We start from the raw sequence: 25,894 nt of genomic DNA, 5'->3' as shown, positions 1-25,894 counted from the left end.
GCGATTTCCGTGAGCCCAAATGATCGCGTCTGAAAAAATCGCAACATTAGCACCTGGCATAACGGTAAAATGCAGCTGCGAATTGTCTGTTTAGAACAAAAGGTCTGTTGTAAGTACGCTTGCTAACTATGCCAAACGCCGTGCAAGGTAGAATTACGGCCAAATTTGGCCAAAAAAAAAAACAAATACATACATGGATTAGAAAGTTTACAACGTGTGCCTATAATAATCACCTCAAAATATGAGCGATTGCCGTTGAACATTCTAATACTTTGATATAAAAAAAACCGTTCGAGTTTAGTTAGCTTTCGGAGAATGGAAGTCGATTTCCGTTGTATGAAAATAGGGGTGGGCGTTTATGTGTGAAAAAGATCACATTTATTTAAATACACTAGTCATAACGATTAAAGGGTAAAAAGTAGGTGATTTTCAAAAAGCTGTATCTAGCGGAAAAAAATTCAAAATTTTTTCCGGTTTTTCAAAATTTTCACAAACTTCAATATAATGTTTGTTTTGCCATCCCATCTGTCAGCTCTTTTTATTTCATTAGTCCTCTTTAATTTGAGCTATTCGAGAGCTTTGTACGACGATTTGTCGGTGAGTTATGTCGTTCAAAGTAAAAATGAGTTTTTTAATTTTGATTTAGAAAAAATCGGAAAATTTAAGCAGATTTCGGAAACTTCAAAGTATCCTTTTTGATATAAAATTTCAATGGAAGAAAATCGATTTAAAAAATATATAAAATTGCCTATTTAAAGATTTTCGTTTTAATATTTAAATTTTTTTTAAAACTCAAAACGTATTATAATCATTTGGTAACTAATCTTTTGTACAGAATACGCCAAGAAAACTTCTTCCGAGTTAGTTTGTACTGCATTTTCTGCCTTTCCAGCTTTGAATAACGAATATATTCCTTGTTCAAAATTTCTTTAGGTTTCAGCTGAAGCAGTGTCAAAGATGTACCTTTGGTTTTTAGTGGAATATTTTCTTTCAAAGACTCCATCAAGTTCAGAAAATTTGTTATTTTTTATCAACTATCCATGACGACCGAAGTTGACAACATTTTTAAATTATATTTCAAAATTTGTTTTTTATTAATGAACTGCAACTGTTGGACAAAACGTGATATATACAGGGTGTTTCGTTCATGTTTAAAAAAAAACCATTTATTTCTATGCAACTTAATTTTTCTCGAAAATGGTACATGCTACCGAATTTCGACAAGTAGTTACGTATACCATTTTTTTGTAGCATACTTTAAAGTTTACAAAACCGTTTAGAAATGTAACAAATTTTGACTTTTAACATTTTTACTTGTATCGGCGACACTACTTCTCAGAAAGAAACCGTTTGCATATTATTCTTAACGCATAGTTAATGTTTACTTGTATTGTACAAATTTTGACATTTTTATCTTTAGCCGATTTAAAGATAATTAAGGAAAACCATTTGGAAAGTAACAACTTCAACACACTGTATCTCAAAAACAGGGAGTCTAAGAAAAAAACGGTATATGAACTACCCCCATTATTTTCTTATGAGGAACTTGCACACAACTGTTTTTGAAACATGAAGGGGACACTCTGTATAAGACGTAAAAATTTGTCATACTAGCGCAAGCGCTTATGCATCAGACATTTCATATGCCACTCGTATATTCATCCTCTATATTAATTTGTCTACAATTATAAAAATAAATATTTCACTAAAAATAAGGAAAAAACAATTATCGACCCTATACCAATGCTTTCACCTGACTGTCACGCCACTATAGCACGTAAGCTACATCTCAATTCATGATGCAACACGGTAGATTTGTTAAATTTAGCTTTACAAGTTTTTCCTCGATGTAAATATTTATCCACTGTACTTGACATGGGTCCATTAAGATGATCTTCGTTTAGAATTTCATGGTATAATCACGTCAACGTTAACAAGATACTGGGTGCTGAGTACTTGATTAAACAATAATTACTTTAGCAGCGCGATTTTGAATGTTTCAGTTTAAATATTCATGAATTTGGAAAAAGGGCGATTTTACGATCTGAATCTCCAAAGTGGTACAGATATTAGAATGAAATTCTAATAAGGCCAGATTTTGGATATAAAAAAATTGCATTTGCTTGACAAATTTTTAGAGCACGTAGAAATAAACGGTGCTGTTTCCGCTTTAATATACAGGGTGGACCTTAAATACGTATAAATATTTTAAGCAGCTGTGCAATTTATTATGTGAAACATATAACTAAAATTTTTATTTATGTGAAAAAAATAGGTACAAAAAATTCAAAGTTGAAGTAAATATGCAAGATATTTTAATAAAAAAAAGAGAACCCCTTATGTACGCCACTGTAGAAGAACGCATCTTTGTATCAAGCTGTTCAAAATTTCTTATTTGTCATATACTAGCTTTAGTTATTATTCTTGATATGATAATCGTCAGCATTTTTTAAATAAATTTAAAATACTTAGTTTAATTGTGGGTACGTTTTTTACAGATTAACAAAACTTTTAACTATTTCCTACACCCTTGTTCTACCGTACATATTGATTGTGCTCAGTTACTGCAATGGCTCAACTAGGTCAAAGTTTTATACGTTTCGTCCTGAAGGACAAATCGAAAGGACGAGTCCTGACCTATATTCAAAGCAAGAAAGACAGATCGATAGCAGGCTCTATTTAATAGTTTCAGCCAACTACACTAGTTCTGCGTATTTAGCCAATCACAAATATGTGTTAGTTTCTTATCAAACATACTGTCATAAGTCAAATTTTGTATAAAATAATAATATAATCATAAAATACTACATAGTGAGTTACTGTAACTTCCCGTAGAAATTCCTCAAAGTAACGATTTAAACAGGAACTATTATACCTAAAGTGTATTTACGATAAGTTTCCAATGACGTCACATCTAGTAGTTCAGTGCAGCAGATAGAATAACCCTAAATTCTTGTCGAGTATAGAGTTCAATGAATTTGACTGAAACTAAGAAATTCTGTTGTTTCAAATTTATCACATTTTGCGACGTTGCCATTTTAGATATTATTAACAATATTTAAAATTCATGTTAAGAATGTTAGGTTATATCTAATAAAATTGCAGATGTTATGCTGGAAATATCATCGTACAATATATTATGTTGCAGTTTCACCAAACTATCATCAACGGGAAAAATGAATTGTAGATGCTGACGATTTTAACAAAACTGCAATTCGGAACGTTATTTATGAAACAGACAGTTAGTTGAAATACTATTAATTTATATCAATCTAAAGTTAATATTGTTCATTTTAGAGAAACATGCTTCTTCGAAAGCTTTGCGAGAAAATATCCAGAAACTAGATCTCTTCTCTTCAGTGGTCGCATACATTACATCGCTGTGGTAGATTGTCAAATCAATTGCAAAGATGATCCACGTCATGGATTTAATTAATTAAGTGAACTGTAGTTCCAGGCTACAATTTAAATAAATTGAATTCACCATTGAAAATTAATTTCCTTAAACACCCTGAAAAAATTTACAACTTGGCAACACTGTATCATTTCGCACTGTATGACGTCATTGAAAACTTATAGTAAATGTACTATATCTTATTACGTTGCTACCATGGCAGTGCCAGCAACGCCCAATAGAGACTTCCATGTGAATCACTATTCATGATCTTTACCGAAACAAATAATTCTTTGCAGGACCAAATTTTGTCATATAAACCTACAAATAGGACATGCTTTCTTAAAAGATAAGGCAGATACTTTTAAAGCGCGATTTTGAATACATTTACTCGAACAATACAATCGAAAATGGCAGGCCATAATTACAGGGAGCAATCGCATTTCAAATCTGCCGAGTTCACTCAGAGGACGCTGTTGCCACGTCTCAATCGAGTGTCGTACACTTAATTGCTGAAATGTAATTAACGGTTAACCGTGAAAGATTGTCATAACTGATCACGTAGTTGTATCCGAGGGACATTCAATTAGAACCGGGCGACTAAGATGCAAATCTGGTCGGACTTTTTGTTTTCTACACGGCTGCTAGATTGGTTTCATGTTAAAGTTGAAATGCAGTAACAACACCTACTTGGTTTATGTCTAGCAGAAACTACTGGGGCATGCTCTTTTTACGGACTTGTTCCTGGTGTTTCACAAGCAATTTGACGAATTAATGATATGAAACACTTCCATATTTAGGTATATTTATATGGTTTAAAAAGAACCCTTAAAAGTTCAAACTGTTGCAATTTTTCTTTTATTGCGATCCGAATTATTTAAATTGTCGCTTTGCTAAAAATCAATTAAACGATAAATTTTGAATATTTTATTCATATTTTACATTAAAAATGTTTTTTTCGCAAAATTCCATTTTTTTATCAAAAAATGTTAAGTATCACACACTAAATTACACTCCACTACTCTACACTCCCGGAGTGTTGCCCTTGCCGTGTCTAGAGTGTATTTGTGGGCGGAGCTAACTCAGACGCAAGCTTATTTGTGCCGGGTTGTAAATATACTACCAAATCACAAAATTTTACCATGTACAATTCATGACTGAAGTAAATACTAATTAAAATTACTAAAGAACATTCAGAACTGTAAGTAAATTTACCAACAACTTGTAAAAATAATTATATTAGTAACTGGAAGTATATTTAGGAGCTGCTTATGAATAAAATACCTTACTGTTAAGTCAGTAGTAATGCAATGAATGCAAGAGTAATTGGCAACTTGCTCTTGGCAGGATTTTAGTACTTGGTAACTATTTTTGTTAAAAAAAATCAAAGTACGAGGACAACCATCAGTTATACAATACTGAGGAATACTGGTTTCAAAACCGTTAAGAGACAAAAGAGCATATTTTTTTGTCACAAAATATTGTTGAGATGTTATTTATAACACAAAGAATGACTAACACACATATTTTGAAACTTTCTGAATCACCCAGAATTTCCTGTACGTAAGTTTAAAATGAGGTTAAAAAAATATGAAAACATTATTGCTTTGTAAAATTTTCAAATGTTAGTTACTTTGAAAATACAACTCGGAAAAAGCTATTAGGCTTTTACTTATCAACTCAATATACTGTTGTTAACAACTAGTATTTAGTTACATAAGAACAAGGATATAGAATGCAATAAAAGAAGAAATACATGTGTAAAAGTATATAAAGAGTAGTATGAGAAAATTATGCTCCAAGTGCCTTTGTTTTCGAGAAAATTAACCATAAATGTAAACAGACCCTGTGAATCTTGTGCACGTGCGTTGTGTGTTGCAGTATTACTTAGCCGACATATAAAACCAACAGTATGGCGTGTACTACGGGAACAATAATTATTACACCTCTATCATGTACAAATGGTTCAGTCATTAAATAACAAAGGTTTTCAGCCCAGTATCTTTAAATTTGTTTAAACCTCCATGCGAATTTTTTTTTTTTTTCAATTTAAAACGTAACGTTTTAGACCATGACTTGCTTAATAAAAGTTGCTTGTATAGTTCTTATTCCATTTTTCTTATTTTTAATAAGGAAACGTATCCAAATATTGAGACCATCAAGATCTCTTAATTCAAATAATTATCGACAACAGTTAATACTTGCAGACCAACTAAAGCAACAAACAAAAGAAAATCTAACGCCAAGATCTGTTTCGCTTTTATTTTTTTGCTTACTGACGTACTAGATTACAAATGCTCAGTAAATGAATGTTAATTGCGTGCCTCTCTAAGGGACTTCTATAAAGACTTCAAATCCATCTGGTTCTTATTACGTTCAATTCCGCTGCTGCGTTAAATTATTAATTGTGTTTAAAAACTGAGCAATGGAGAGAGAATTATTAAAGCGTACTGCGGAATTTGCAGATCGCCACTTAGTAACAAAAAAAAAGAATAATTTGAAAAGAAAAACAACACAATGTCAAAAGAGTACTAATCAAAGCGGATGTTGGTTTCAACGACGCCATAACAGTTGAATATCACCAAGGAAAATGGTTAAACCGAAACTAACTTCCTGCAAACTCCATTAACTTCCAGTTCTGTACTGTAACCTATTACAAATCATTCGTACGCATTCTTCACCATTATTTATATGAGTCCACGGTGAAGCAAGCTAACGAGAAAGAGGAAATTTATATAAGTTGTTATTAATTCACGTAAACCTAGACATAACTCAGTAGCAGAAGTGGAAAAACAAACAGTGTTATTAATTTAATGATTATAAAGTGTTCCTTATTAACACAAACGGTTTGTTTTGAAATTCCGGTAATTTGTTGTTTATTTATAATTTGTACTACATTTACGTTTAGCTGGAAGATCGGGCGAAATGTGTTCCAATCCGTCACCTCCTCAAATATCTGCTTAACGTTTAAACAGTTTACAATTATTTATTTGTACTAGACGGAATAGTTTGAATCAACATTGAATAAAATTGTATATTAAAGGTTATAATGCAAGCTAACGCTTAACGAAAACACTATTTACCATCTAGAAATTTGCATAAAAAATCAAATATCTGTATTTTAGTTTTTAACTATAGATATTTAAAATAATGTGTAAATAGCACAAAAAATGGTACAAATTTTGAAATTTTTATAGCACATATGTGTACAGTATACCTGAAAATTATAACTATATTGACTTGAACATTTCAAATTGTTCAAAAATCTCGCGCGCGACGAGGGCAGCGTTCACGCGCGTGCCCGGGCTCGCGGCTCCCTCTCCCGCGCGTAGCCGTTCATTAACGTTAACTTTTACTGCTGCTAGCGCGTTTATTGCAGGAATTATCAATGTAAAACTTTTTGAAAATAAAAGTTTAACCCTTTCTTCAATTGTCTCTAAAATACCGGTCCGATACGTCTAATAGTTACTTAACAATTAACGTTATAAAAAAGCTATCTTGGGAACAAAAAGGCGTAGGTGATTTATTTTTTTAAATTACCGTAAAAATAAGCTCGATTTAATGCAAAAAGAGCGAATTCCCGAGCGGTATTTGCCTGACCCTGGGACAATCTGTTTATACCATTAAGTACCAAATATCTGGAGCAACAATTTCAATTGTATCGGCCTTTGGCACACATGTTGGTCATTGAATTGACCGTCTTTTTCACAAATTTCATCGACATCCATCGCTTTTTATAATAATAATGCGCAATTTTCAAAAATTGTTACTTCTGTGCTCGACCTTTATTTTACAGTTAACAAATTAGTGAAAAATTACTCTAGGTGCCTTAAATTGCCTACAACATAAAATGAGTAATTTTCTGATAGGTCGTCTAGATTTTCGAGGGCAGTAAAAAAAAATTGAAAAACCACGTAAATTTTTTTTACTTTCAAACTCTATTTCGACTGGAGTACTATTATTTGCCTATGTTTCGATTCCCATATTTCTTTGCTACAAACATCAAAAACGAGCATCGTTACTGCAAACTGTTCTCCAAACGCATTAATTTGGAAATAATTGAAATAATTTTGGACAAAGGTGGCTAACACCTCAAAGTTTGAAGTGGCAATCGAAATTAGTCACCTAATTGTAAATTAACGGACAAACACCTATTATCCGAATGGAAACAATTACATATAAAAAAAAACACCTGCCCGGAAATGACAATCTTTTTGGAACATATTTGCGTCACTACCACCTATTGTCACGCGAAACATAATACAGTAGAATTAAATTAGTGCTCTTTAAACGTGGATTATTGATTTGGTTACAAATTTGGGAGTAAATCGAATGTTTCTTTGAATCTTTTCTCGCATGAATCATCTGTTGCATATATTTGCATACTTATAATATGCCGTAGGTAAATCTAATGTGTTCTAACATAATTAATTAAGTAGTCACAAAAATTAAAGGATAAAAAATTCTAAATGTTTATCGATTTTCAAATGGCAAAAATGATCGTAGAGCAATAAAAAAAACAGCAAATTGTTTAATTTGAGGTGTTCAAGACCTGACCTTTTTGGCTTTGATAATTGCAAGAAAAAATCTGAATATTTAAGCAGGTTTCGAAAACTTCAAAGTATTCTCTAAAAGACGTTCTTATCGTTTTTCGATACAAAAAAAAATTTTTTTTTTGTATTATTTCTAAACTGATCTCAAGTTTAGCGAAAATTTTTTACTTTATTTTTTTAAATCAAGTTTCTTAATTGGAAATATTTTATACACGGTGTTTCAGAAATACCTCCCGTAAATTCAGGGTCTTGTTTTCGAGATACAGAGCGACAAAATAAAATTTTTTAAATAGAAATTTTACGAAAATTTCCTAACGGTGCGAAATATTTTTATGAAATTTGGTATTCCTTGGTTTTTAAGGACGCCAAATACATTGGTCTAATTATTTTTTTGGATATTTCATAGAGGGCGCTAGTTACGCTACATTCCTATTACATTTTAAGTTCAAATTTTTTTAACGTTAGGTTCTTTACCATTCGGGCTCCAATTTCTAATGTACAATTTTATTTTCTAAAAACAATGTGGGTACTCTTTTTAATTGAACTCTTACAATATTACGGTAAAGAAAATAAGCGACTTTTCTCAAAGAAGGTTTATGTCAAAACTTATTGATGTATGTCTCATAAACAACGCAGACATTCTCAGTAATATTTTAAACTCTAATTAACGTTATATCAAAATTTTAGTGATTGTTAGTGACTGTAGTTAGTAATGATTAATTACAGTCACTAAAATTTTGATATTAAATTAATTAGAGTTTAAAATATTACTGAGAATGTACGCGTTGTTTATGAGACATCCATCAATAAGTTTTGACATAAGCCTACTTTGGGAAAAGCCACTTGTCTTTCTGAAACACCCTGTATATAAAAAAACGGTAACAATGTCTTATGCTTTGAAGCTTTCGAAATCTGCTTCAATTTTCTGATTTTTTCTTTTAATTATTATCAAAGCAAGGTCATTTTTGCTTTAAATGACGATAACTTGTCGACAAATCATCGCACTAAGCTTTTCAACAGCTCAATTTAAAAAGGATGAATCGAACTAAAAGAGCCGACACGTGGGATTGTCAAAAAAAGAATTATTCAAGCAAGTGAAGCTTTCGAAAGAAAACCAAAAATTTGGAAAAAAATTCCGTTAGGATTTCTTAGAGCTGGTCGATGATAACAATTTTTGGCATTCAGATACTGCAACTAAAAACTTCAAGATTCAATTTGCTTGTTGAAACTTTATAAACATGGTAATATATAACTTTTTCTTATATGTTCCTTATATCACGAAGAATAATAAGATATTTATCTATTTTTACAGAGAAATGGCCACATAAAAGATATTAACCTAAATTCAACCCTTCTCTCGATGTGCAAAAGTAGCAAAAATTCTCTTGTGCAATCACTACTTTCCAGCGATAAGCGTTTGAGTTGTAATTTCTCGGATTAAAATCATTTTTATGACTAAAATATTTACGACTTTAGAAATTCCCAGAAGAAATTAAATCTACAACAAAATAATAACTCGGCGATACGCCTTACCTCTCGGTACTATAAAACATATTTCAATCTCTAGATGGAAATCCAGACAACCTTTTCCTAATAACTCCGTATGACTTACAAGCTCGGATAGTGTCAATTATAAATTAGTTAGGTGTACTTTCCCCCCATAAACATCTCACTAAAAGTAATTTAATGAGTCCATTTAATTAGAACTCGTAATAAATCCAATTCCTTGGGGAAGTGAAGCTAAGCGTAAATGTTTGGAGTGCGAGATTAAAGTAATAAAGTCTTTTGGTGGCACGGGAAGGTGTGCCGAGTGTGACGTTAATGAAACTTTAGGTTTTCAGAGGCGAGCGTGTGATATCTGCGGTTTTTATATTTAGAACTTGAAGAGGATGTAGAGATAAAAAATGTCCTTTACACTACTTTTATCTAGTTCATAGTTTTAAGTTTTTACAATTCCTAAAAGAAGCAGCAAATTTCAAGGTTATAAATTAAATATATTTATCATAAAGCTACTAATTAATAACTGTTGATATTGCAGGAAACAACTCTTGTATTGGCTACAGATTTCATTTGAGAAAATTTTTAAGAGAGAAAAACGCGAAAGCTCATAATAAAATTTGGCTTTTTAAATAATATGTTCATTTAATAATAACAACAAAAATAATGTATTTTCCTTGTCGAAAATGTAAAAGTACATCGTGAATATGTCAATTAAAATTTCTATCTAAACTCAGCAAAAAAATTAAAGAAGCAAAAAAAATTTCCTAATATTTTTGTGAATTTTAAAAGGCTGTAAGCTTTGTGAATAATGGTCGTATCGATAAAAAAAAGCACCTTGAAGCTTGAATATTTTTTGAAATTAAGCATCTCTCGGGAAACTCAATGGGAAATAATCGTACAGATAATAAACAACAACTAAATTGAAGCAGATGAATCTGGCTAAATGAATTGATTAAGCCAGAAATTATTTTTCTGAGCTCAAGTACAGTTTTGAAAAAAAAATTGTAAAATTTTTGCCTTGCATTATTTTTCATCTCAAAATTTCAAAATTATAATCTTCAAGCTTCAAGATGCTGCTTTTTTCTCACCATTACTCACGTGAAGTGAAATCACTAAAAAAATTTGGAAATTTTTCTCCTTTAACTTTTTGGCCGAGTGTAAAAATTTCACTGTTTCATCAGCAGTATTCAAAAGCTTATTATCTACCGCAAATATTAATATATCATAATACATATTTATAATTCTTTTGTGAACCACGAAATCTTAAAAATTTTGAATAATTAATATTAAAATATAAATTATATTCAGAGAACCATTTCCTTAAATCATCCAATAAAATATAAAAATTATTATTATAATTATAAAATATTATAATTTCTTTCTAAATTCCTATCAGAACTCGAACTAATAACAAAGGTGTCATCAGCATCCATATTAAAACCTATATTTAATGAAATGGAATCTAAGTCATTTATATAAATTAAGAAAAGCACTGGGCCTAGAACTGAACTTTATGGTACACCCAACTGTACAGGGTAGTGCACAAGAACAGCTAGTTTTTATCAAAAGGGATACTCCATTTTAATAAGATTATACAGAAAAATTAAACAGGACTACATTCATTTGACAGGTGAAAGTAAGGAGAAATTTTACAAAATCCTCTATTAAAAAAATATGAAGACGTTATAGAAACACTGAATTAAAAATTATAATTGACATAAATTCAGTTGAAATATTGTTTCAATAATAACTACAAGTACTCTAGCTTCTGAGAATAGCAATCTCGAATGAATTATATGACTGTAAGGAAAAAAATAAAGTAAGTAAAACAATTGATACTAAACCAAATAAATAGGCAATAATGTGACAAGATATTAAAAATAAAACAACAGTAAAGATAACAAAAAAAAAGAACAGAAAATAATTTATACAAAATAATTTTAACGCCCCACGTTGGGCGCCAACATTTTTCATGATTGTCTTATTTTTATTTTTATATAAATAGTAATCTAACTGAATCGACACTGCTCTTCTAAGTAGCGAGTTCTCTCACAGGTGCTTTCTTTGTTACTTGAGAATACATTTTTTAACTGACCTTTTATTGTTAAAATTCATCTTACAATTTGTATGTTCCAATACAATACGTTTCAAACATATTGGAACCTCTAAATTAATGCTTAGGGAAAAAAACAACGTCGTAACTATACTATCTTTGATATATTAAAGAATTTTAAGAAAACCTTAGTTTTAGTTAAGTATAGATAGATATTGGACGGCAATATAAAAAGTGCTCTTAGTTTTGACATTATTTTTGATATAAGTGATAGTTGTAGGTACTTTAGGGATAACGAAACAGCAAATAAGTATTCTATAAAAAATCATATTCCAAGTTATGTGATGCTTTCTACACCGTAACCGCGTTCGCACAGAAAACTTGCAACACTTACCAAATCCATATTTAATAGTTTCTTTCCTCAAATGGTTGTACATACCTGAAATGGAAAAAAATATTCAGAACAGAACAAAATTTCAATGAATTACACAAGTTTAATAAAGTATTAGGCAATTCACAAATCTTCATAATAAATAGGGCAGCAGTTTCAATAGTTTGAAACCTCTAAAAATTGTGTTAAATCTGCACGCGTAAGTATAAAGAATCATATAGGGAAAAAGGTAATGCAAAACGCGTTCTGCTTATGCATAAGATTTACAATCTTATTGCAGAAGTTTAATTAAGCTACTTAAACGAATAATTATGATAATTGTAGCTGAAATCAAGCCAACATCTCCACTACTATTGTAAGCATCCACCAGAGTAAGCCATAATTTAGCGTTTTACGCTTTCAGTGCTAAGCGAGCCATATAGTACAGGATGTTTAAGTCATTAAATCCGTGAAAAATTGCAGTTCGTCGTTTCTATGGACTTATTTAAGCTAATACGTATTTTTAGAGAGTAAATAAAATTTAAATTACCTTCTGTCTAGTTACTATCCACAATTTCTGTTTGATTTAAAAGCAGAGAAAGTTCTACCAACAATGACAAAATTATCCAGCAAACAAGCGTGACGCTAATCGCAAGCGAAATAGTTACGGGTGATGGGAATGTCAGGTTAATTAATCTGACGTTTCACATGTGGAATTAAAAGCTCCTCGTTCTTAATTTAGTGTCCATTTATGGAATCACCACTAACGATGATGTACCAGATGTTATGAATATGTTATCATAAAGAATAAAAAAATTGAAAAACATTGGAAAGGTTAATAGATATCAATTATGGTGTCACAGGTATGAAAATATAGTCGAATTCAAAGTAGGGCAGTATTTCGAATTAATTGTATACACGAATGAATACAAAAAACGAATATAAATATTCGTCCAAAATATTCAGTCATAAGTACAATGTATTCAATATTTAAAATTACACAAATATTCAAAAATCGCTGTTCACTGAATACAAATACCTCAGTAATGTATTGAATGAATAATTTACAGAATAACATCAAGCTGATAGATGATTCACCCAACCAGTCGGCAAAAATACCCTTTCTATGATTCATAATAACAGTGCACAGTTTTTGAAACTACATCCTGAAACATATTCATTCATTCCGAAGAACATCGGCAACGTTACGGGCTAATACAGGAGTTGATGTATTAGCAATCAAAAGACATGGCGGGTGGAAATCAGCCACAATCGCAGAAAGTTATGTTGCTGACAGTTTAAGTAACAAAAATGAAATAGCCAACAGGATTCTTTACAATGATTCAATTCCAAGTTCTAGTAGTACGTCGCATCGTGCTGTTTTAATGGATCAGTCAGATAATATTGAGCCTCCGGCGACTGAAATGGAGCGGTCAAATCATTTTGAAAAAAAAAGTGACAATTAGTAAACGCGAGGGGAATAATTATCCAGATTGTATAAATGTTACTAAACGTAATAACTGTACAATTACTATTCACAATAATTAATAAAATGTAACGTTCATCCAATTTTTACTATATTTTTACTCTATTTACTATAGTGGGAGCAGATAAAAATATATGTGAGAGTCACTCTATTCAAACAAGAAAGTTGACAGTTACTTCCGGTATACCCATAAGGAACCGGATGTCAGTAATATTTTGAAAAGGGAATTAATCTTTCTTATATTCGCAGTTTCACTGAATATCGAATACACTGTATTCATAAATATGAACACAAAACAGTATTTAGTGTTCATATTAATTTGACTCGCAGTGTTCACAAACTTTATATGAATATTATAAATACTGAAAGCTATATTCATTATTTACATTTGGTCAGTTGGATAATGTATTCGTAATCAACATTCGATTACTTTTTCCAACAATGTATTTCCAAGACTGAACTGTAATAATATATTTCGAAAATCAATACCTATTAAAAGGTGTGAGTAAGGAATATGTATTCTAAGATACAAATGACGAATATAAATATTCATCCAAAATATTCATGAATTGAATGAAAGTAATCACAATAGAGTGGTAAATATTTGTAATTAAACAAATATTCAGTACTCATTATTCAGTAAATTCAAATATTTAGTATTTCAGTAATAGATTTTATGAATATTTTATTGAATAATATTAATTAGTGTTGAATATTAACGATATTGCATGGACTAGATGTAATATATTCAGCAACCCAAAGAGTAATAAAGTAATAAACAACCGAAGGGACAGTTTCTTGACCTGCAAGTACGGAGGGCACCAAGGACCGACCGACCACCCAGTTAGTTAGTTCTTTCCAAGCATTCAAACACGCCACGTCTACTTTCGATATATTGTATTTCTGTATTAGTCATTTATAACAATTCTTGTTTTATCAATAAACAATTGCAGTTATGTGTTCCAAATAAAACGATTCATTCCACTGAACCACTCCGACAATTAGCTATTCGTAACAAAATATCTACGAATTGCAAAGTAAGAAACAAATTATAAGATGAAGTGTATTTAATTCAACTGTCAACATTTTAATAAAACATTAAATATCTCCAGAAATGAAAATAGCAATATTTTGAAAATTGAAATCAGTCCTGCTGTATTCACAGAATAATGAATGCAAATACACTGAATACACTGTATTCGTAAATATGAATATTGACGTGTATTTAGTATTCGTACTCATTCGACATGAACATATTCAGTATACTTTATGTGAATATTAAACACTGATGAATAATGTATTCAATAATTCGACCACTTTTTATCAAATTTGGATTAAATATATGATCTTCATTTTGAATTTGTTGTTCTCATTATTTTCGCTTTCCTTTGGAAATGCGGAAACACAAAAAAAAAACTGCACAGCCAATTGCCAAAGACCAAAAGTTATGTATCTATAATGGAAATAAGTGAACCCCGTTAAAAAAAATCGAAAATGGGTATACTCACACATTTCACTTAGAAGAACATGGGATATACATTTTTTTAAATAATAACCTATAGTATTCCTTTTAACGGAACCGCCTTATAATGTTTATGATTAATATCAGTAATTAAGAAATTAAATTAAAAACTAATAAGCGTTTAATTAAAAACTTTCTTATTTTTATACCGGACTGTTAATTTTGCGGTAATCGACAGAACCATCTGTCACTGTTCGATACATCCAGGTGATTACAGTTCTGCAAATGCCATTCCAACGTCGATTGTGTTTTACACCACAATCTTCGGTTATAGGATGTTAATTCTTGTGAAGTTGATTTTAGAAAGATCGTCGATTTTTTATAGGTAGTATTAAAATATAATATATCTATTTCAAATTACAAAAACCACACTGTTAGGTAACAACTAAGTCTCTAAGAGACGATACACTTACAAAGTATGCATATTACGGCGAATTATATCTTTCGCGGGAGCTGTACCGCTTCCAAGACGACCGGTCGACACTAACACTTAAATTCGGACACTCGCAGTCGTTTGGAGCGACAAAAGAAAAACAAATAAAACGCGGCCGGATTGCTGAACATTTTCGTAAGTCATTACATTTTAGACTGCTTTAAATAAGTTGCACAAGTAAACCGTTGGGTGAATCCAGCCCACTCGTTTACGATCTCGCCGACTATTGTCGAACAGGCATTTTTAAATTTAAATTTTAACTATTATTATGCAATTTTAAAATACACAGAGAGCAGGAGCCGGAGAAACGGACCACCGCGGCTAATGGATTAGCCAGACTTATTAAAACGTAAAATATACTGTTTCTTTGTACAAAAATACAAGAGCTTAACGTAAACAAAATTACCTATTTTTATAATCGCTTTCAGTGGTTATTTTGGCGTCTATTTACAAAAAGGTCCCGCTATGTCCTAATTATGAATATATGTATCGCACCACATAATTGCCATTGCTGTTACGAAGGTCCATGAATGCCACGTTGACAAATTTACTTCTCCCTAGACTTAGAGAAATTTTGGACAATTTGACAACACCGCCCCGGTGACAACCCCCTAGTCGTTTCACGTATCTATGAACAATCACAGTTAGGTTAGGTTTTTTAGGGTCGAGCAACAAAAGTACATTCTGAGAAGAATAATGGCCTCAAAGAAGTTCTTTGAGAAGTACATCTATTATAAAATACAGGCATTGCAGATAAACGACGCAACTTAAGATAGAAGTAAGTTTTATTCGGTTTATTTTAATCGCAGGAAGCTTTGGTAGCTCTATACACAGGCAATATGGCACACCCTGTATATTCAATCTCAACTTATGACCTATGATTCTAGAGCAATGTATAAACAAAAGTACATACAGTTTTTCTAGAACTAACCGAGACAAAACTGAAATAGAACATATTTTTTTATTGAACACCAAAGAAAACACATTAACAACTCTTTCTTTACAGGAAAACCTCCAGCTGTGATGGTTGAGTACTGCTGGAACTACTAGGAGACGATTCAGTTTCACTCAAAAGAAAAAATTAAGCACTTTGATAATTTTACTCATTTGAACTAAAACTGAGTATTTTCATTTAAATATAGGTAATAAATAAATAAATTCTCCAGATAAACTCGACGCCATCCCATTCTATGGTTGTCGTGCGTTGTCTCTGTCTATTCCCATCGTCCCCTTTAGGTCATCTCGTAGCGTGGTTTTGGTGAGAATTGTGTTTAAATGCGGTGGTTTGATTACAATAATTAAAAACAATAGTACGAGTATATTGAGTCTCGATTTAATATTTGGTTAAATAAATGGATAGTTAGATTGTGATCTACAGGGTGGGAAAGTCCCCATGGTTCATCGGCTGTTACGTGAGAGCGATAAAGAAAGTGCGATATAGAAAGATGGCTATAATAAAGGCGTCTAATAGTCACCGCCCATTTCGCCCTTCCACAAATAAGAAGTGGATCTTATTTGTGGAAGGGCGAAATGGGCGGTGACTATTAGACTCGTGAAACGTGAAATTCAATCGAATGAAACAAAAAAACGGCTTGATGGATCGAATTGAAACTCTGTAGGGCTTTTAGGGGTACAATGACCTGTAAAAGGCACACTTAACATTAGTCATTTTCCCAATATTCTCAATGTGGCACGTGATTTTCTAGAAGACCCCTAAATGTCCTATTTTTTACGATTCTACAGTCATGTTAAGGATAAAAATTTTTTTTTCTAAAAAACCGTGCCAGGACCTTGTAGAGAAATTCATTCAAGTTTCTGAAACCCACCGTCGATTTTCTGTGTAACCATTGGTTTCTGAGATATCGATGAACAAAGAGAAAATGATCCATTTTTCATTCAAAGTCCGATAGCTCAGCGAGAAATGGTCGTATCGAGACAAAAAAAAAGAAATTGAAGCTAAATGAACAACCTATCTAATCCATAAGCTGGTTAAGTTGGAAAAAATTTTTTCAAGTCCGTACACCAAAAATAAGATCGAAAAATATTTCGAAAAATGTTCTTTCATGATATTCATTGCGATTGCGCGATACGTGTTACTTGAAAAATTTTTTTTGCAAGACCCAAAAATTAGAAACTTCAAGCTTCAAATTGCTTTTTTTTTTTACTCCAATATGACCATTTTTATCAAAGATACAGCCATTTGAAAAATCGCCGAAAATTTAGATTTTTTTTGACCCCTTAATTTTTTCCATTAGTGTATCTGTAACATAGAATATAGGTTATGGCAATCCATTCATCCGATTAATTAACCAATTCCTTTAATCGAGACACAAAATATTGTTCTAACACAGATTTGTCTAGAAACCACTCTGCAGCTTAATCAATAATAGTTCAATTTAGAGAAAAAGTCAACTTTTAATTGGTTTTACATACTCAAAATTGAGTCACTCACTTCTGTTGCAATAGCTAGTCATAAAATTTTAGTTATACTCATACTAATAGAGTGAATATTTCACGCAATCAGGTGTGGACAAAAATTGATAAATTATTGAGTAAAATTTAAATTTTTTATTACAGTTTGAGGTGTTAGGTATCTTTTAATCAAATATTCATGTATTCCTGTAAGTAATATCGCTTTTTTACTATGGTTTTTTAATTAAGCTTTACTTTGTCGGTCAGTAATATTACTTAAGAACTTAAAAATGTTCTATTTGCTCTAAGAGGGATTGCTCCTTGCATCAAATCAATCTTTCCATCTTCTGAAATTATTTTCTACCCTACAGGGCGTTCCATTTCTTCGAAGCGTTACCATAATTTTTTTAAATCGTACTGTTTCGGTGTTATTTAATGCTTTTTTCTCACTGATGTTTGCAGGATCAAAGAAAATATCAACTACCTTGGTATCTTGATATTCATCACCGATTCTGGCATAAAAACTATTAATTGATATTTCAGAAGAATTCATCATAACTGCTGGCTATCTAAAAGTGGTTTGATCAGTATGATTTTTCAACAACAAGGCACGCCTTGTACAGAAACGCATAAATCTCAACGTAATATCCCAGATACCAGTTGGAAGCCTGATGTGCAATGATACATCAAAAGACGTAGCGGATTAACATATTTAAATGATTTATATTGAGCCACTTATTAGCATACAACACGTATCATTTATTATAATGAGAGAAATTGACCGTATCTATTACTTTTAATGCAAGATTGGGATGCACAAGTTGAACGGAACTGGCACAATCGAGGGGATATGAATTAATCCGGATTATTATATTTGAAATCTAAACGCCGACAATAGACAGATAAAAGGTTTGTTTTATAATAAATGGTTGCTCGCTTAGTGAATAATGATTTGATTTAATGGAAACTTAACATCTTAAAAGCACAACTTTAACATAAAGGGAATTACAATGTATTACACTGTTTTTTTTAAACTGACAAAACTTTGTTATGAAATACAGGGTGTCAGGAAATGGTGAGCTACTTCAAAAGCTAATAACCCTAAACCAATTATAACGCTCACTGGACACTGTATATCATATTGAAGAATACAAATGCAGGAAAACATTATCCGTTAAGAAAAAATGCATACAAAGGAATACAGTTTAATTTACTATTTAAAAAAAATATTTCTATGCTTTAAGGAGGTACATCGGGTTTACTCAAATGCACAGATGGACCTGAAATTTATATAGCGTATTACTCAGTGCTCCCTCTGTGCGTCATATTTTTTTGAAATTTTTTTTCAATTTAGATTTTGAGATATTGTTATTGAAATTTATTCATTTTAACATAGGTTTATATGGCGAAGATGAACGCAGCGGCTCTTTTTTGCCCATAAATGAGAAAAAAATTTAGAAATTATGAAACAAAACTTTTCCCTAGATAGTACACAGTATTATCTTATTTTTGATGTAAAACTAATGTAAATTTTGAACATAGTACAGCTGCATTAATTAGAAATAGAAACCAACAATTGCATTTCTGTCTGACTTCAGGATTAATCTGGCAACGTCGCAATTAGCTGAAAGCAAGGAGGGAATACATTTGAAAGACTTGATAAAAACGAAATTGATTTCAAACATATACATTTTTCCTAAATCCCATGCACATTGTTATCAACAGTAAATTATACACAACAGATGATTTTTTGTAATGTTTTTAAAAAACTAGATTAATTAAAAAATACTAGGAAGCTGTGATATATTTATTGGAATAAAAAATACAGTTGGTAAATCCTTTTAATATATTTAATGGTTTATAAAAACATCGTAATCATTACCCAGCAATATTTAGGGTTACATAAAGTTTTCTTTACTTGATTAATATAATTAGTAATATTTGTGATAAAAACATTTGTACGGAATAACAAAGGAACATAAATATTACTCAGCAAACTTTATATCAAGAAAATTAGTTATAGTTGCAAAACTTTTGTAACATTACTAATATAGAGATTAAAAACACGAATAGTAAGTAATAATGTAATTTCTATCACAGAACCTACCAAATTGCATCCAACATTTTCTTTGACTTGGACGAGAGATGGGCGCGAGTGTCATTTCATTTCTTTAGAACTAAATTAACATAATTCTCGTTGTTTTACCAGTTCACATGATTTACGGAGTTTAAATAAAGGATAAAAATCTCCTCGAGGATAATACGATATATTTGCTATAGATAATAATTATATTGTACATAGTTTATACACAATACATTTTTGAACGCGTACACATCTTTACCCGAATTCGACGCGCAATATCTCCGATGTCCGAGGTCTGTAGGTTCGCAGTGTGTACAACTGCTAGTCAATTATTAACGCTGTTGCCACATCTACATAGTCTTTATGCGTTCATTAAATATAATTTAAAACTACTTAAATATGATATTTTTATGTTGTTAATTAGTCAATATGTATGCTATGTGCATATGAGTAGATTTCTTTGCTATATAGATAATGTTTATCGCAAATTATTTGAATAGAATTTAATTTTTTCAAATTGGCAGCGGGCTTTAGTCCCAATAAGAAAAACATAGGACCCCCTGCGCTCCTCACTTTCCTCAGACCGCGATATACCTCCTTAAGCAACGGTAACATTAATAGTAGTTCTGTAATATATCAGTTTCTGAGGATTGTATAATTCAATGTAAATGAGTAACATTTGAATCATTAAAGGATATTGTTGCTTATCCAAGGATGAAAAAGCTATTTATCTCACACTCACCAAGAGACACAGTCGGTGATGAAATCGATTAAATTAAACATTACAACAATGAAATAGTTCAGATTTCCTGTGATTCAGAATATCGTTTAAAATGTATCGTGAAAGATTGTATCTACTTTTCCAGTGGTTAGCCAGAACTAAGTTTACTCTGCCTGATACTTTTGTAGCAAGGGACTAGTTATTTAAAATTTGATTCTTTCAAATAAAAAAATGTAGGAATGCACTTTTAAATATCCAATAAATATCCAACGATTAGTATTAACTGACACAAGTGGGAAAACTGCAAACAAATAACTCTCCTACAAAAATAAATCTCGTACACCTTCTCGGTAATTTAGTTCCAGTTAAATATTGCACACATTTTTTTTTTAAGGCAAATAGTTGCGGCGCGGTATTTTTAGTCGTTACCGAGGAAATATATTTACGTTAGCTAAATAATTTTTATCTATGCCCGGATAAAAAGAAAATAGAGGCAGATGATATAAACATCGTTTTTCAGTTTAAACAAATAACTTATCGGACTGAAATAATAGTTTAAATAAATTTTTCGTCGGAATATAAACTGCGTCAATTGGGGTATTAATAAAATAGACCGATGTGTTCATCGGTAATCCAGCACACGTCACTCGATTGTAATCGATCCGAATCCTGAACTGCTTCAAGATACTTATTAAAAGGTTACCGATGAATTGAGATACAGCTGGCAAAGGTTATTGGTAACACATAATACACGTGAATGCTTTAACATTACTTTAAATGAAGTAAGCTAATTGAAAAAACATAAATACGTTAGATGTGGTTTATATGTGATATTATATTTTAAAGGTGATGTTAGAACAAGAATAGATGCTGGTTCTTTGGGAATATACAATGTGTCTCAAAATGATAGAACTAAATTATTGTTTTTTTTCCAGTTCAGATTTAAAAAAATCGCTGAAACAGGTCAATTAGTAAATAGAAATTGTCACTTTTCTACAATATTTTCTATTTTTTTTTGAGCCATGTTTGACAGACCTATAACATTACCGACATTCTTTTTTAATAGGATGCTCTATATTTTATAGTACAAATAGACAGCCCTTCTAAAGACGAATTCAGCGATATAAGGTTGTACCTACTTCTTTGTCATAGTTGCCAAAAATGGAAGAACTATATTAAAACAATAATTTAGTACTACATACTTTTTATTTTATTACAGCAAATGTTCAAAGTGGTTGCAAAAAATGACTTATTCTGCTGTTTTGAAAATCAACGATTTCTTTGCAAATATGTATTGCGAAAATTAGCAATGTTTGTAAGTTTTTTTAACTCAGTGAGGCCCATGAGGCCTGTAAATTTTGAAATCGATCGTCAGTTTTATAAAAAAAGCAGGTTTATTGCACCTTAAACTTTTTTTGCGTTATTTTTCTCACAATTTCGCGTTACATACTCATCAAATATCGAAAAAAAGTCAATTCTGAAAAAAATTTAATTTTTCAAAATTTGGAAAAATCTAATTTTTCAAAATTTGGAAAAAAATTTACATTGAATATTTCAAATGTCGAGAAAAATTTGTTTTTTTTTTAAATTAAAAAAAAAATGAAATCTAACATGTGGGTACACATGCCGCAAGTGACCCATTTTTAAGCATTACGTCAAGAGCACCAGCGTTCCAGGAAGGGTCTACGGCGGACTGGAGCCGGCGACCAGATGCGTATTAAAACACTCACCCCGTCAACACGTCTTTTTCTATACAACTTAGTTTTCAATAAAATACTTTATTATTACCGTTGAGAGAGCGTTTTATTCTTGCTGTGCAGCAAAAGCAACCCTCAAACTACTTCTTTCAAATGCTTAATTTTGATTCAATTGTAATTCCTAACAACTTACACACGCTCATCGACGATTACAGAGCGCACTTAATTTTTTCAATTTCTATAATTTCAAAAACAATTTAATTGACTTACGAAACAACCCACGTAATCGCCAATGCTTCATAAATAAGTACGAACGCAATCGACTTATAAATGATTGTGAAGTAATCTCGATTAGTTCATTGCAAATTCGAAATGATGACTACAAAGCACATTTAGAATCATTTTACATCGCAATACAACACTTTTTACAATATTTCTGAGACGAAGCAGATTAAATACTTTTATTAAAATATTCGCGTAAAATATACAGTGTGTCCCGTTTTTCAGGTTAACACCTCTGAAAATGTGAGAAGGCTGTGGACTATACGCAAGCCAATTTTTTTACAAATAATACCCTGAAGGGAGGTTATATTCTACTAATCATTTTATTGATGTAACAAAAGCTTGGCCTACTACGATTTTTTATAGAAAGTGGTATTAGGCATTTTTTTTATCAAAAAGATAATATTCAACACTCATCAAAATACATACCAAATTTGATCGACAAATGTCTATTGAGTGTTTTTTTATGTGGTGCCGAACTTCGAAAAATCAGACAACTAAAAATTATAATAAGCAGGTCAAAGATTGCCATGAAAGTGAAAACAAGTACCAATCGGACAAAGAAAAAATACAGACACTATAAATTTAACACTTTTAATTGCGGCCACAATAAAAATATCTAATAACTAACGTACAAAAAATGTAGGTAATGAATTATAAATATTAAGTTGTTAAACAAAAAATTGCAAAATAATCTAAATTAAATTTTAGTTTTTTCGAACTATGGACTTTTACTTTTGGGGTTTTATAAAACAAAAAGTTTATAAAAACAGACCAAGGAATTTGGATGACATAATGAATTGCATAAGGCAAGCTTGTGCAGAGATTCCTCCACAACAGCTATGTAAATTATTTTTAAATTTAAGAAAAGGATTGGAAAAAATCTGTTCGACTGGAAGGAGGTTTGGTGGAGAAAACTAAAACTTGATTTAGATTAACGTTTTGCAATTTTTTTGTTTAACAACTTAGTATTTATAATTCAATACATTTTTTTGTCAGTTATTATATATTATATTTAATTAATAATAATTAAGTAATATAATTAAAAGTTTTAAATTTATAGTGCCTGTATTTTTTCTTTGTCCGATTGGTACTTGTTTTCACTTTCACGGCAATCTTTGACCTGCTTATTATAATTTTTAGTTGTCTGATTTTTCGAAGTTTGACACCACATAAAAAACACTGACATCTGTCGTTCAAATTTGGTATATGGGTATCTGATAAAAAAATGCCTAATACTACTTTCTGAAAAAACGACCTTTTTAAAAAATCGTAGTAGGCCAGGCTTTTGTCACATCAATAAAATGATTAGTAGAATATAACTTCCCATCAGGGTACTATTTGTAAAAAAAAATTGGCTTGCGGAAAGTCCACAGCCTTCTCACATTTCCAGAGGTGTTAACCTGAAAAACTAGACACTGTAGGTATATTTTTTTGCAGAAAAAGAGGCATAAAATATTTAATTTCAAATTTTCAAACAATAACAGTTACCAATTCCGATCATTCACTTGCTTTGACGTAATTTTGAGGATTTCCAATGAAATCTCACAAACAAAAAAGCAACCATGTTGTTAATGACTGTCTTATATTTACACACATATAAAAATATTAAACGTTAATAATAACGTAATTACATTAACTGTACAACGTAACGTAACATTTAATTACCCCACTCCCTCATACGCCGCAATTAAAAGGTATCGCCACCTCTCAATGCTATTTATTGTCATCGAAACAATTGAATGTCGACCATTAGCGGACATAAATCATAATTCTATCGGCGGTGCCGGCTGAAAAAGTCTGCAATTTAGATTTACGAGGCAGCACTTTAAAGACAATTGCCTCCAATATAGACGGCTTGTCGCCCAAGGATTTTATTATTCCATTTCGGTCTAGTTGGCGGCTTCGGGTAGGGTGGGGTGGGGTGGGGAAACACCGGCACCTGTATACATAATTTTCCAATATGAATAGAAGGTTCGCATTTGGAGCGTAAAGGAACAATACGTATAATAATATAAGGGTTCTTGAAGGTTAGTTGTATTGTGTTCGAGTAATTTCCGCATCGCGTCGTTTTCAGTTGGCGATATGCCGCTGACGGGAATTTTTTTTCACAATTTTTTATGGCGTTTTATTAGTCATGAAAATGAGGAAGTCGTAGGTACAAATCCTTTTAAACACTTCGTAGAACACCGCAAGAAAAAACTTGCAACTCTAGCACAGAATTGAATATGGACAGAAACCAAAACATTTATTCTTAAAAAACAATTTGGTTCTTTAGGAATACCTTTACAAGCCATAGGACATTAAAAATGCTAGATTTTCACAGTTAATAGCACTACAAAAACACACAGTACACCAGGAAAATTAGCGAAAATAAAAGAGAAACTCAAAAAAAGTCTTATCCACGAGATTATTGTAAAATTGTCTAAAGGAACATAATACAAGACATCTCTCGTCTCGTGAGTCAAAAACTTTTATTAGCTAACATTTCTATTTAAACAAATAAGTGAGGAAAACAATTTTTTCACTTTGTTAAAAGATTTAAAAAGAATAAAAAGCATTTTAATTTATTGCAAAATTCTCAAAATAAAAAAATATTAATAAAAATAATGCGGTCGGTAAAATTACAATTTTAACTTCTTGAAAGGCGGTGAATTTGATTCCATATCATTGTCTTCTTCTTTATCATATGAATCTTTGCAACATAATCAAAATTTTACATAACAAACAACATATTTTTTTTCTATTTTTATGAGAAATAATAATTTGAAAATGACTTGTGAATTTTTACTTTAATTTTACATTTAAATCGTAATTAAATAGCTAACAAAATATTGAAAAAACAAATTTACTTTGCCTTAATATGTAAAAAAATAACTTTTGAACGATAGCTTCATTTATTTATTTAATAATAGTAAAATAATTCCGAAATTGAAATTTTAATTAATATTTCGTTTAACAATAATTTTTTTGTAAATTAAAAAAATTGAAGTATAAAAGACGCATTTTTTCTGGAGTTCAGGGCCATTATACGAATTCGTAAATATGCCCATTGTTATTTTTTCGTCGAGCTACCCCAGTTTAAAAAAATAATAAGTTTCTACGATGAATAGAAGCCGAGATATTGCAAAATTTACAGCGCGCATCAATTTGAACTTTGGAATTAACTTTTCTCGCGCGCGCGACCGCTTGGACGAGCTTCCCCCACCACCACGCCACCGGCCGCCAGACAGTTTACTTAGCGAGTACCTTCTCTTTAAAGGGCTCGTGAGTCGTTAATATTCCACATTTTTCAATGCAATTCACGGGAAATCGTAGTTTATGTCGTAAACTGTATTTTGCGAAAAATTCAAGTCTTAATATTTATAAACAATTGCGCTACAATTAA

General features: G+C 31.2%; 1 protein-coding gene across 10 annotated transcripts in view; it reads right to left on the bottom strand.

The window, feature by feature from the left end:
• Positions 1-25,894, bottom strand: part of LOC108914086 (rho GTPase-activating protein 21) — a 311,849-nt gene that overhangs the window by 126,293 nt on the left and 159,662 nt on the right. The window contains exons 1-2 of one of the 10 annotated variants that reach the window (XM_018719812.2): positions 15,292-15,441; positions 11,895-11,939 (exon numbers count right to left, since the gene is read on the bottom strand). The exons of 8 other annotated variants lie outside the window; for them this stretch is intronic. In XM_018719812.2, the coding sequence (XP_018575328.1) occupies positions 11,895-11,903 (9 nt within the window). In that variant the 5' untranslated portion in view covers positions 11,904-11,939; positions 15,292-15,441. Of the gene's footprint in view, positions 1-11,894; positions 11,940-15,291; positions 15,442-25,894 lie in introns of those variants that run through there. One more of the 10 variants, XM_018719819.1, reaches the window with a different exon arrangement.

The sequence above is a fragment of the Anoplophora glabripennis genome, unplaced genomic scaffold (genome assembly GCF_000390285.2).
Source record: "Anoplophora glabripennis isolate ALB-LARVAE unplaced genomic scaffold, Agla_2.0 scaffold16, whole genome shotgun sequence".
Taxonomy (NCBI): domain Eukaryota; kingdom Metazoa; phylum Arthropoda; class Insecta; order Coleoptera; family Cerambycidae; genus Anoplophora; species Anoplophora glabripennis.
This window is presented reverse-complemented; position numbering and strand designations above follow the sequence as displayed.